Source organism: Monodelphis domestica, chromosome 4 (genome assembly GCF_027887165.1).
Source record: "Monodelphis domestica isolate mMonDom1 chromosome 4, mMonDom1.pri, whole genome shotgun sequence".
Taxonomy (NCBI): domain Eukaryota; kingdom Metazoa; phylum Chordata; class Mammalia; order Didelphimorphia; family Didelphidae; genus Monodelphis; species Monodelphis domestica.
The window spans coordinates 168233327-168247805 of record NC_077230.1 but is presented as its reverse complement, the minus strand read 5'-3'; the positions used below and the strand labels follow the sequence as shown (position 1 = coordinate 168247805).

The following is a 14479-nucleotide window of genomic DNA, read 5'->3' as shown; positions in this document are numbered from 1 at the left end:
TATATTCCTATATATATATAAATGTTATTTGTAACTGTCAAAAATTATACCCACTATTATAGTAGTTAGAAGAATTATCCATAGGTAGAAATTGGGGTACTAAGTGGTTTAAAATCATATATAAAAAAATAAGAAACAAAGGGGGGGATAAGATGGCACCAAGAGGAACTTGAAGGAACAAGAAAATCAGGATAATCTATACTACACAAAAAGGTGCACAGGAGCGGGAGGTGAAGAATACTATTATAAGGAGGAAAAGAAGAGTGTGCTACTAGGTAATATTCAAACCTTACTCTCAGTGGAATAATTTCTGAGAGGGAAGAGCGTCTAGATCCACTGGGGTATTGAATTCTATCTTCTCCTATAGGCAAATTGAGAGTTGGAAAACTAAGGTGGTGGGGTGGGGAGTTTAAAAAAGAGGAGGGAAAGAGAGGGGGAAGGGAATTTAATAGATCCTAAAAAATAAAAGGGGAATAAAAAGGGAGGTGGCTGAATGGGAAGGTAGAGAAGGAAGCAATACAAGGTGGGGGAGAGTGTACGGGGTAGATTAAAAAGACCTCAAAAGAAAAATAAGGGAGGAATAAGAAGGCGGGGAGGGGGGCGGAAAATAAAGTAAAATAAGAGTGGGGATTAGGGGGACTGGTTAAAAAATGAACACTGGAAAGGAAAGAAGGAAATAATGAAAAAGGAAAATGTAGGACAAGGAGAAAAAATCAAAATGTTGAGGAATACACAGGCCGTAATCATAATTTTGAATGTGAATGGGATGAACTCACTCGTAAAGTGGAAGCAAATAGCAGAGTGGATTAGAAACCAAAATCCTACCATATGTTGTCTACAAGAAACACCCATGAGGAAGGTAGACACGCATAGGGTAAAAGTAAGAGGATGGAGCCAAATCTATTGGGCATCAATTGATAAAAAGAAGGCAGGAGTCACAGTCATGATATCTGACAAAGCCAAAGTAAAAATAAATCTAGTCAAAAGAGATAGGGAAGGTAATTACATCCTGATAAAAGGTAGTATAGACAATGAGGAAATATCAATACTCAACATGTATGCACCAAATGAATAGCATTCAAATTTCTAAAGGAGAAACTAGTGGAGCTCAAGGATGAAATAGATAGAAAAACTGTGCTAGTAGAAGAACTGAACTTTTCTCTATCATAACTAGATAAATTGGACCAAAAAATAAATAAGAAAGAGGTAAGAGAAATATTACAAAAATTAGAGTTAGTAGAAATGTGGAGAAAAATAAACAGGGACATAAAGGAATAGACCTTCTTTTCAGCAGCACATGGTACATTCACAAAGCTTGACCATGTATTAGAGCACAAAAACATTGCAAACAAGTGCAAAGGGACAGAAATAATAAATGCAACCTTCTCAGACCACAAAGCAATGAAAATAATAATTATTAAGCATACATGGAGAGATAAATCAAAAATTAATTGGAAATTAAACAATATGATTCTCCAAAACCGGCTAGTTAAAGAACAAATCATAGAAATAATCAATAACTCCATTGAAGAAAACGACAATGGTGAGACATCCTTTCAAAACCTATGGGATGCAGCCATACTAATATATACTTCTGGGGGATGAAGTCCAAAGGCTCAAAATCTCCATTTATACATATCAAACATTCAAAGAACAACTAAGCCCAATACAATACAATCTATTTGCATAATAAGCAAAGAAGGAGTTCTACCAAATTCCTTTTATGACACAAATATGGTATTTATTCCAAAGTCAGGTAGATCAAAAACACAGAGAGAAAACTACAGACTGATCTCCTTAATGAACATAGATGCAAAAATCTTAAATAGAATACTAGCAAAAAGATTCACACTTAGCAGATTGGCTAACGACAGCAAAGGAAAGTTATGAATGTTGGACAGGATTTGGCAAAATTGGGATATTAATGCATTGCTAGTGGAGTTGTGAATTAATCCAATCATTCTGGAAGGCATTTTGGAACTATGCCCAAAGGGCACTAAAAGACTGCCTGCCCTTTGATCCAGTCATAGTACTGCTATTTTTGTACACCAAAGAGATAATAAGGAAAAAGACTTGTACAAGAAAATTTATAGCTATGCTTTGTAATGGCAAAAAATTGGAAAATGAGGAGATGCCCTCCAACTGGGGAATGGCTGAATAAATTGTGGTATATGCTGGTGATGGAATACTATTGTGCTCAAAGGAATAATAAAGTGGAGGAATTCCATGTGAACTGAAATAACTTACAGGAATTGATAAAGAGTGAAAGGAGTAGAACTAAGAGAACAATGTACACGGAGACTGATACACTGTGGTAAAATCAAATGTAACGGACTATTCTACTAGTAGCAATGCAATGATCCAGAACTATTTGGATGGGCATATGAGAAAGAACTCTTGCCACACCTAGAGGAAGAACTGTGGGAAAAGAAAGACAATAAAAAAAAAACTGCTTGATCACATTGGTTGCTGGGGCTATTACTGGGAAAGTAGACTCTAAAAGATCACCCTAGTGCAAATATTAATAATATAGAAATAGGTCTTGATCAATGACACATGTTAAACGTTGGTGTGGGAAGGGGAAGAAAAGAACGAGTCTTTTAACCATGGGAAAATATTCTAAATCATCTAATTAAATAAAATTTTCAAAAAAATGATAAAAATCCACAAATTCTTTTTTCAAAATTGTTTTTAAAAATCCCATTGCAGTTATCTTAGTAGGAAAAACCAATCTACAGATATAGATTTAGTAAATTTATTGGTCACTGACACTCTAGTAGTGAAAGTAGCTATATTTTTGTTCTGGTTTTAATTAAACATTCCAACATCATTATTGTGAACTAGCATTTGAGCTCTTCCTTCAAAAATGACATAAAGAGAGAAAAACATCACTCATAAATAGAAAAATAAATTATAACTTGGTGTTATTTCATGTCTGCTCTCATTATATCATATATTTTAAACTGAGTGGTTTTTACTGAGTCCTGTGACTTTCTTTTTTTGCTCTTTACTCTAAACATTTACATTTTTTAATTTTCAATGATCATTATTGTTTCACCTCTAAATCAGGGGGGGGGGGGAAATGCAGTAATACATAAAAGGGTAAATGACATGAACAGTTTTTTTGTTTTTTAGTACAAAACCTCACTGAATAAATGAAAGAATAACAACAAAAATAATCTAGAAATAGTGGTAATAGAGTCACTAGCATCCTGGACTTGGAGTCAGGGAGATCTGGGTTTGAATGGTACCTCTGATGCAGCTCAGGAGTGTTTTCATAGGTAATTAAAATAACTTTTTTTGGCCCTCAGTTTCTTCATTTCTAAAATGAGTGTTAGACTCACTAACCTCTTAGCTTCATTCTATCTCTAAATCTATGATTCTATGATAAGAATGTAGTTTGTCATAACTCTAAGGAAATCTGGAAAATAAAATTTCAAAATTCTAGACTGAACCATATCTTGCCATTTTTTAACCTCTAGTATGAAAATACCTATTCTGCTTACTTCTTCAGATTTCTTATAGCAATGGTGAAAATCATTGAAATACAACAATGAAGAAAACCTCCTAGAGAAAAAGAAGAATCTATACTTACGAATATTGTGTCAGAAGGTCCAAATCATTGTGCATGTTGATTGGATATGCTTCACTGAGCTCAAATAGCTTCTCTAGAGCCTCATAAATAAAAATTATGCAGATAAGAGAAGCAAAGGCTTCTTCGGTGAAACGAGTTATATAGCAGACAAGAGAGCTGGCATCAGTGGCCACAAGGATGATGCACAAAGTGGCGGTCCAAAGCCCGATACTAGCTCTCAAAGAGAGGTATGACAGCCCATATTCTCTAAGGGGAGAAAAGAATGGAAGAAAAAACTGGATGTCTTTTAACATATCAATTGGTATTTTAGATCAGTAGAAATGAGTTTGTAGCAACCAAGGTTAAATGGGTCTAAAACTCCTTGTCTCTTTGAATTCAGTTCCTTGCCTAAAAATGACTGCATTTTGGAGGTCTGTGAAGTGGTTCAGTAGATCGAGAATCAGGTCAGGAGACAGGAGGTCCTGGGTTCAAATTTGACCTCAGACACTTCCTAGCTGTGTGACCCTGGGCAAATCACTTAGCCATCATTGACTTGTCCTTACTATTTTTTTTTCTGCCTTGGAATCAATACAAAGTATTGACTTTTAAAAAAATTCTAATCTTTCATCTTAGAATCAACACTGTGTATTGGTTGCAAGGCAGAAGAGTGATAAGGGCTAACTCCATCAGTATTGATTCATAGATGGAAGGTAAGGTTGTTTTTTTTTTTTACTGCATTTTAGTAGATAGAATTGCAAGTAGTTCCTAAATCAGAATTATATGCTATTCTAAAGAAGTCTCCTGGGAATTTGCCACTCTACTCACCCCTACCACTGCCTCTTTTTGGTAGAGTTCCAATGACAACAAATGAATGAAATCACGGTCTTCATCCCATTCCCCCCCCTTTGTCTGGCTTGATTTTTGTTCTCAAACTACACAATGCTTACTTGCAAAACTTGAACAATATCTTTTCAAACACCAATACAGGTCCTGTGCTGCCTAGTATGGTAAGAGGTTGTCCACCAAAGAGAGAATATGCTATCCCAGTCATAGATGCTCCAAATAGAGATTCAATTGCACTCTGTGTGGAAACACAAATGATTACATTTCATTAACAGTAAGAACAGTCTTCTAATCCAAAGATGAGCTACTGACACTAAAGAGGTATGTAACTTCTCTTTTATTTTAAAAATCCCCCAAAGACTTGTCCTAGATCAGAAGGGGAGATGGAAATTGGGTAGAGATGTTGTGTAAAGGGTAGTAACTGGGGAAATACCTTCTCCACCCACCATTACTTTCTTCCTCTTCTAATTTGATATAGTGAAGATATTCTGCCCTATAGGAGGTGAAATTAATGCCAGGAATAGGGGGAAAAGACAAAAAAAAAGGAATTTGTGTTAATGATGGATCTAGGTTTGGATCATCTTAGGCCCTAATTTAGGGGTATTTCTCTTACTAAATTATTCATTAAATGAATTCACATGCAGATTAGAACCAAACAAATATCTCTTTTTAAAGGAATCCAAAGGAAAAGCTTTGCTAACTGACTATAGATCTCATAAAGTGACTGCATTTTAAAGTTTGGAGAAAAGGGTAACACATACTATACGACCTTCAGTTGCTTCTCCCAGTAGCCCTCCAAATGTGATGACAGGTGACATACAAGCGCAGTAGAGAAACAGAAACGATGCTAAGCACTGCAGGCTGAAAGCATCTCGGAAGTCACTCCAGAAGTATGGAGCTTTCCTTTTGATATCTAAAATAAGTCCCCCAAAAATCCTAAGATAGGGGGAAAAACAAAACAGTGAAACCCACATATAAAAGAAGCACACCAACAAAAAAGTTTCTCTGCTTGGCTGCCAGGTCAGAGAGCAGCTTTTCCATCTTCACTGGTGAGAGCCATTAATAACCTGCTTTGACTTAGTAGTAGTGTCTTCAAGCACAGTTCCTGTCCACTAGAGCTCCTTGAACCATAGCCAGATACTGTGCCAGAAGGCAACAAATCCCAATGTCTTTCAAATGGTGTTCAGAGCTGCTCAGCCATCAGGATCATTAGTGTGAACTTTAAGGGTAGATAATTTCTGAACTCCATGTCAGTCCCACCAAAACCCACTCCTTCTGGCTCTCTGTCCTCTGCTCTCTTTCTCTTTCTGTTCCCATTTCTGTCTATTTATCTCTGCCTACCTCTTTCTCTCTCTGTCTCTCCTTATCTTTGTATGTCTCTGACCGAGTCTTTCTGCCTCTGACTCCTTTTCTTTTTGTCTTGCCATCTCTCTATTTCTATTTCTCTGTCTTTTTCTTTCTGTTTCCCTCTGTGTGTCTATCTCTCTCTGTCTTGACTCTAGGTGTCTCTCTGCCTCTACCTCTAATTGTCTTTCTCCCCCTTTTTCTGCCTTTCTGTCTCTGTGCTTGTCTGTCTGTGTGTCTCTGTCATTTTCTCTCCTGCTTTTGTTCCCCTCTGTCTTTTTCTCTGTCTGACTCTCTGGGTGTCTCAGCCTCTGTGTCTCTAGTTCCTCTTTCTGTCTCTATCCATCTCTCTCTGTTTCTATTTCTGTCTCTGTCTATCTTCTTCTCTCTGTATGACTCTGTCTCTGTTTCCCTCTTTTTCTGTTTCTTTTTGCACCTCTTTCTGTCTCTTTTCCACTCTGTTTCTCCTCTCTCTCTTTGCTCTGCCTATCTTTCCTTCCTTCCTTCCTTCCTTCCTTCCTTCCTTCCTTCCTTCCTTCCTTCCTTCCTTCCTTCCTTCCTTCCTTCCTTCCTTCCTTCCTTCCTTCCTTCCTCTCCCTGTCACTGTATTTCTATTTCTGTTTCTCTGGCTGGGTTTCCATATTTCTATTGTCCGTGTCTCTGTTTCTGACTGCCTTCCTCTAAGTCTGTCTCTTTCTTTCTGTCTCTGTCTTTTCATTTCTCTTCAAGTTGCTACTCTTCACTTTTCATTCCTCTCTTTTTGTTTTAATCTTTTAAAAATCATAACAGGATATGAAGAAGAAGGGGCTAAATTGGCTATTTGTTAGTGAATACTACTTGAGATAAAAGTCAGATTTTATCAGAGCCCTGGCTCTTCTTCCTTTCCCTCCAAAATAAATAGTCCTTCATTAGGCATTGTCCTATCCAAGTCACACTGCTCCTCCATACATTACTTCCAGGTCTCTAGTTCCATTAAAAAAAGATTGAGGGGGTGGAGAGAAGACATATTAAAAAGTACAATTCTAATTCAACCCCCTAAAAATTGTTTTCAAAATTTAACATTCACAAACAACAGTGATCTAACTTTCTAAGAGAGAAACTCAAAATGTTAGAGTTGGAAGGTACCTTGAATCATGTAATCCAAAACACTCAATTTAAAGATGATAAAGTTGAGGCATATAAAGGTGAAGTAACTTGCCCAAGGCCATAGCTCTTTGCAGGAGAGCCAAGGGTAAAAACCAAGCCTATTGACTTCCTGTCCAGGGATCACTCCACTACATTATACCAGTTGGAAATGCCTCAAAAATAAAACCACAAATTCAAATTATTTCATCTCAGTATAAGAGAAGAACACTTTGGGGGCATTCTGAAGATGCTACTTCATTGAATAAGAACAGAACTGTTAAATTTGAATATTAACTTGCCTGTTAACATTAGATATTGCATTACTTTAAATTATAAATAAAAGTCTATAGCTATAACTTGGTTATTGAGAAAGCTCTTTGGTTTCATTGAAGTAAAGAAAGTAAGATGTCAGATATTAAATTAATAAATGTTTATTCCACATTAAGATCAGACATGAAGTAGTGGTTATATTCAATTGTAGCACTGTGTGTTGAATATGCCTGTATTTGAACAAAATTTAGGATGAAAGAGTTCATTTGGTGACTTTAAAATTTGTTCCAAAATGATAGTTTAAATTGTTAGTTCTGAGAAAATATACCTTTAGAATTATTGAAAGCTTTGATAAGAATTGCTTTTAATTGTCCAGACAATCTTGGAAGTAGAGGCATGAATTGTTTCCAAGTGAAAATCACTAGAATAAAAGCAATTACCTTACAGGTTGTTGTGATTATGAAATGAGATAATAAATGTGGAAAAAAACACTCTGCAAACCTTAAAGCACTATAAAATGCTAGCTCAAGTTAGAGCTTTAGTCAGGGCAGACTTCCACTGGGGTTGAGTTTCATGTGAAGAGGGGACATAGAAAGGATAGGGAGAAGAGAATAAAATTGAAATTTTAAATTGGCTTAGGGGGTACGCTTTAATGAAATCTCAGACCTTGAGAGGCTTTTTATAATTTATATATGAAGTCTAGACACACAGACACACAGACACACAGAATCTTCTTTAAGTTTTCCACCCCCATTTTGAAATGCGACCTGTTTACTTTTTTTTACGTCTTGGTTTTATGACTTATTGCCTTGTCAAAATCATAATTAAAAACTTATTAGATCTATCAATAATTAGTAGTTATTATTTACAATTTCTACTGTACTTTCTATTAGCTAAGTGCATTCTACTTAATTATTCATTAGCACAAACATTAGTGTGAACTAATCATTACATTACTATATAACAAATGTGTTTTTAGCAGTTTAAAAAAACACTAAATCCGGAAGTGGGAAGTCATTACAGAGAACAGTGCAAGAGCAGCTCAGATGTACACCAGCAACTCCAGGAGAGCAGATGAGTAATGGGTACTTCAAGTCATGTCAGCAACAGAATCTGTGGAAGAACTCTGGAGAAGCGAAGAGACCGGATATTGGTGACCTGGGAGGATTTAGGAAGCAGTAAGGAAAAAGTGAACTTTGAAAAAAAATCTAAGCTATGAGGCACAGTAATACCTGAAAAAGCAATAAAAAATAGGAAAATAAAAAAGGGAGGAAAAAAGAAAGAAAAAGCAACATTTGAAAGAATGAAAGCAAACACAATGAGTAACAAGGTTTCCCCATGGAAGGAAGACATCATTTGAATTGTCTCATATATTGAGATACTGAGCCTGAGGAGAAAGTTAAAAGATCTATCTCCTTTGAGATGAAACATAGATAAAGGGATGAACACTTAGATGGGAGTACTAAAATGTGTAGAGATTTCAGGGACTGGAAAATCAACTTATAACACACAGGGCACATGGCAAAGGGAATGGCCTGAGGAGAGGGGAGGAAGGCTCCTTGTTTTGTGTAAGCTTATGTCAGGGACTGTACCTATGGTGGAGACTGTATATACACTTACATCCCCTGAAGAGCTGCCCACCCAATGGTTCCTGATTTTCTGCTCACACATTGCTTAGAAAGAGACAAGCTGTCAAAAAAAACCCTCATAAAGTGCCATTTTAAGAAATAAATTGATGCTTTCATCTCTTCAAAGGTGTGTGATTAGAAAAATAAATCATATGGCCCTTTTAAAAATCACAACCTTAAAAATCCAAAATGTCATGTACATCTACTTACTGGTTGCTTTACTTGCATTTGCTAAGACAGGACCTGGTGAAAATGAAAAGACTAAGATCCTGGTTTTTAGAAAATTCTATTATGAACTTGAAACTTTCAAAAGGTAAGAGGGCATGTGTAGCAAGGTCAATTGAGGCCCTCTCTCTGTTTTAGAGGATTCTCTGTGAAGGAATTTGGTAGATGAAAATGTGAAATATTAAATAGGGAAAATCCCACTGACTTTTAGACAGAATTCTTGCAGAGAAAGGCAATGGTAATCACCAGTACCATCAAAGAAATAAAACTGTCATCCTATACCAAAGTTTAGGCATTAAATAGGCAAATAAAGTTAGATCTTGAAACTGCAAAAGTTACTGGCACTGACAGGTTTGGCTCCAACAGATTCCCAGATTAATGCTATTTGCTAACCTTCCAGTTCGTTGCAGTTCAGGTCCACTATGCCCACCATGGGGCTCTGCTTCACCATGAGCTGCTGTTCCATTGGGCACGGTAGGAATCTTCCTCTTCTCCTATGGGAAGGAGGGTTAAAGCATTTCAGATTAAATTCATCTTTCCTAAACCCAGTGCTTTTTATCTGCCACTCTGAGGAGCTCTTGTTGTGTCTCCTCCTACTCATAGAACTACTCATAATGTGACAATGCATTTCTCCATCTACTCTTCAACTCCTGAAGTATTCTTACAGAGAAAAATAGGAAGATGAAAACTAGTTCCATAATGCATTGAACAAATTCACAGACATGTACTATCCCCACTCCCTGCAGTCAAGAGCACAGAGTCAACAGACGCAGGTGAGAGAGTTATAGGAGCAGAAAAATCCTCTGTGTATGACTTCAGGATTCAGACATAACATAAGTGCTAAAAAAGCATGTATTTTAAAATTTTATTTAAGTTCTTCCCAGAGTAGAATTAGAAAGGAAATGAAGGTTAAATGTAACCTGACAACTTTCAAAATAATAGGAGTTTGTTATTAAACCACTGGAAATTTTAAACATGAGAATAGGTTTTGAAATATTAAGTATATATAGGATATTCACTGCAGAATCCTTTAGAAACTTCTGCAAATATTTAAATGTCATATCAATAGATAATAAGAAATGCTTAAGTTGAGTAAAAGAACAGGTTGACCATTAGACAACTGGCAGAAAAATTGCCCTCCATGGTCAATGAATTAAAAAGTCAGTCTGCTTTTGTTTCTCAAGGATCATATTTTGGAAGGCTACACATATTTTCTTTAGCCCTTAAGATAATTCTTTACTATTGGCTAATTGGGACCTTGTTTGCAACCCCACCCAAAACAACAACAACAACAAGACCAGTAAGAAGGCAGAAAACTAGAGAGTATCCATTATGCTGGCCAATTTGAATAAACTTTACTTCAAGTAGAGTTGGCTCATTAATATTCTTTGTTCACATCTTTATCCAATTTTTCTACAAATAGTGCAACTTCTGAAATCATGTTATATCTGCTAAGATAACAGACATTTCAATGAGCATTCAGGCTGGAACCAATGGGACTGGATAGGGCCAAAAGCAGTAGAAAGATTGGGGCTGATGGGAGTCTATTAGACTTAAAATGTAGTTGTTATGGACACAGCTTTAGTGGGAATAACTTTCTCAGTCATGACTTTAGAGAAAAACTACCCAAGACACCAATACTTTTAACTTTCAAGTTTCTGTGACTTATCAACATTTAATTTGGTATAATTTCACATCATACATTTAAAAGAATTCTCTCCCCCAAAAAGCTGAAATTCGAATGAAATTCTTCTTTCCAGTTATTCTGTGCAGCATGTAAAATCTTTCAAGAACCTCCTATGTAATATGGCTAATATAGCCTTATTGAACTTAAAACTTTTCCTGGGTTTTCCAAACACTTTCCAGTTTCAGAACATGATATAGAAAGATGCCAACAAGCATTATGAGTAGAACAGTTATGGACTTCTTCTAGGAGTCATAATTTCAAATTTAATCATAATACCCACTTTTTAAGAGTTTAATTTATTTCAGAGTTGCTCTTTTTTCTTTTGTTTTCTTTCTTTCTTCCTTCAAGAAAACCTCCCTTACCTTAGAATCAATACTATATATTGGTTCCAAGGCAGAAGAATTATAATGGCTAGGCAATTGGGATAAGTGACTTTCCCAGGATCACACAGTTAGGAGTATCTGAGATCACATTTGAACCCAAGACCTCTCTTCTCTAAGTCTGGCTTTCTATCCACTGAGTCATCGAGCTACTTCTAATTTCAAGATGTATTAGACTTCTTTTTAAAAGCAGACAGGCATCATTATCAAAAAGTTTTTATTCAGAACTTGGCTATACTTGGCTTATTGCTAGAGGTTATTTTTGAGAATTACAGATACAGACTTTTAGGAACTCATATTCAACAGCAGTGTAGTCTTTTACTGGACATGATTGTGCATGCCTGTCCTCCCTACAACTAGAAGATGCTGAGGCTGGTGAATCACTTGGAGTTCTGAGAAACAGTAGGCTAAGATGATCATGAGTCTTCACTGTCTGGTGTAAATATGTTGAAAATCCCACTGGGCTGACTAAGGAGAAATGAACAAATCCAAGTTAGAAAAACAAGCAGGTCAGGTCTGTGGTCCTGATCAGTGCTGGAATTAAGCATATGAGTATCCACTTGTACATGTATTATGGGCAACATAGAGAAACTTGTTATCAAAAAAGAAAAAGAAAAAGAATTTGGTTTTTATTAAGTTATTTTCAGGGCAGACTTTAATGGAAAACATGTCCTGTTGATGTTGCCACTGTAGACTACTTTAACATATACATACCTGAGAAGGAACATTTTTTGGGGGCTCTATTCGAATGGTTGGATCCCACTCTCCAGGAGGGAGAACAGTAACCTGATCAAGAAATTCATCAATTCCTGCAAGCAAGTCATTACGATCCTTAGCTTTATAGGCAACATCATGGAAGACCTATAGTAAAAAGACAAGGTGGTCTTTATTTTCACATAATACAGAATATTTCCCAATTATAGTGTGTTACTATCCTCTTAAGTTTAGAAGTTAGATACAATTTCCCTCTTTTGGTGAGATGAAATTAAAGTTAGAAATAGGATATAAGCAGTCCAAATTTCATTTCATTTAGTTGTGAATAAAATCAGGTGTAGTATAATTCCATTCTAAAAATTAGAGACACAACATAATAAGTAATCATTGAAAAGGATGTAACATTTAAATATTGCCATTCACAGAAAAGAGGAAAAAAGGAATTTTGAGTTAAGAAAAGATGAGTTTTGTCACAAATTAAGATCTAGAAATCTATTATGCCTGCATGGTGGTCAAACAGTACTCTCATGATGAAGATGATGATGAAAGCTAATCTTTATGTAGTTCTTAAAGGTTTGCCCAAAATTTAAATATAGAATCTTCACTTAACTTTCATAATAATCCTGGGGATTAGGTGCTACTATGATTTTCATTTCATGCATTCAGAGGCCAAGGCTGAGAGAGGTTAAATAAATTGCTCAAGCTTACATAGTTGGCAAGTTTCTGAGTCAAGATTTCAACTCAGCTTTTTCTTATTCCAAGTCCAGCAGGCTATCCACTGAGCAAACCTACCTTCTATTTGCCATAAGGAACCATACTTTGCCCTTACATACATGCACAAAACAATGGTAACATTCAGTGCTATATACAACATGAATTAATGAGAAAATAGTTTTCTTTTTTAGAAACATGTTTTTTAAAAATATATTTTATTTTTAATTACCATGTATCCCATCTCTTTACTGTCCTGGAGAACTTCCTTGTATTACAAAGGATTCTTAAAAATAATTTATTCATTTATTTAGAATATTTTTCCATGGTTCAATGATTCACAATTTTCCCTGTCCTTTTCCCTCCCCACTTCCAGGGGCTGACAAGTAATTCCACTGGGTTTATACATGTATCAAAACCTATTTCCATGTTATTCACATTTTCAATAGAGTGATCTTTTAACATCAAAATCCCAACCATAGCTTCATTGAACTATGTGATCGGTTATATGCTTTTCTTCTACATTTTAACTCCCACAGTTCTTTCTCTGGGTGTGGATAGCATTATTTCTCATAAGTTCCTCTGGATTGTCCTGGTTCATTGCATTGCTGCTACTAGAGAAGTCCATTACATTTGATTGTGACACAGTGTTTCAGTCTCTGTGTATAATGTTCTCCTGGTTTTGGTCCTTTCACTCTGCATTAGTTCTTGGAGGTCGATCCAGTTCACTTGGAATTCCTCTAGTTCATTATTCCTTTCAGCACAGCAGTATTCCATCACCAACAGATACCACAATTTGTTCAGCCATTCAGCAATTGAAGGGCATCCCCTCATTTTCCAATTTTTTTTTTGCCACTAGAAATAGCGTGGCTATAAATAGAAAATATAGTTCACTAATGGGATAGTAGTTAAGGAAGAAAATGTATGAAAAAGAATATAGCAAGACCAAGTTTTGGGATGCCCTTCCTATTTGAAAATAATTGATTGAGGAATTTGGTTGATAAAGAGGTAGGGTCCCCAGAGCAATTCATTTCCATTCTTACTACCATGTAATATAATCGTCAAAATAATTACTATTTGCTATTTCATATATGATATGACTCATTGAGAAAACACTCACCATATCATATATGTGGACCCAAATATTGATATCAATAGAATCTATTTTCATTCCTACTATCCTTCACTTGATCTATTTGAGGACAACACCTTTACAAAGATTTTGTAACTATTGATGATGACTAAAATGCAAATTGCTTTGTTTGACTCCCCCTTCCCCCCAAAATGGCATGACATAACACAAGAGTGATGCATATTGAGCCTTGGACTAATGTAATTGAAAGTCATAAAAATTCATTATTCTTTTGGTTGTGTTTTAGAAGAGATTTACAAAATATTGGAACTCCTAAAGTATATGCCTAAATCCACATATTTCATCAGTTAATCAAATAAAAAGCACTTATCATGTGCCTATCACATGTTAATTATTTTGTTAAATGCTGGGTATACAAATAGAAAAGCAAAACAGTATTTCCTCCTCAAGTACTTCCTCATTTTCTTTCTCTTCCTTCCTTCCTTCCTTTGTTCTTTCTAAGCAGGAAGGGATACATGTAGGAAATGTCTGAGGCCATTTATATACTAAATGCACATTTATAAGTATATAAATGTATACATATAATATGTATATTTTATATACAGTATGTATACATATGTTGGGACAGATAGCTCTATAGTCTTATATAATTATTATATATGTATCATACTATATATGGGTAGACAATGTATATAATTTAAAAATATGTATATAACATTCATGGTATTATAAATGCATATAATCGCATGTACATTTATGTGTATTACCTAAGAGAGGAATCATTGGCTAGAGAGGTTAGAAATAAGGAGAGAATGGGTTCCTTTCTTTCCCTTATAACTTTTGGCAGACATAAACAGAGATATAAGAGAGACAGAGACAGACAGA

General features: G+C 35.6%; 1 protein-coding gene across 10 annotated transcripts in view; it reads right to left on the bottom strand.

Annotated features, from left to right (window-relative positions):
- The window catches only part of SLC4A10 (solute carrier family 4 member 10), a 400582-nt gene that overhangs the window by 75501 nt on the left and 310602 nt on the right, over positions 1-14479 (bottom strand). For all 10 annotated transcript variants that reach the window (XM_007494264.3, XM_056793951.1, XM_056793952.1 and 7 more), the window contains 5 exons: positions 11791-11937; positions 9403-9503; positions 5179-5353; positions 4522-4655; positions 3596-3841 (listed from right to left, as the gene is read on the bottom strand). In XM_007494264.3, the coding sequence (XP_007494326.1) occupies positions 3596-3841; positions 4522-4655; positions 5179-5353; positions 9403-9503; positions 11791-11937 (803 nt within the window). The remainder of the gene's footprint in view (positions 1-3595; positions 3842-4521; positions 4656-5178; positions 5354-9402; positions 9504-11790; positions 11938-14479) is intronic.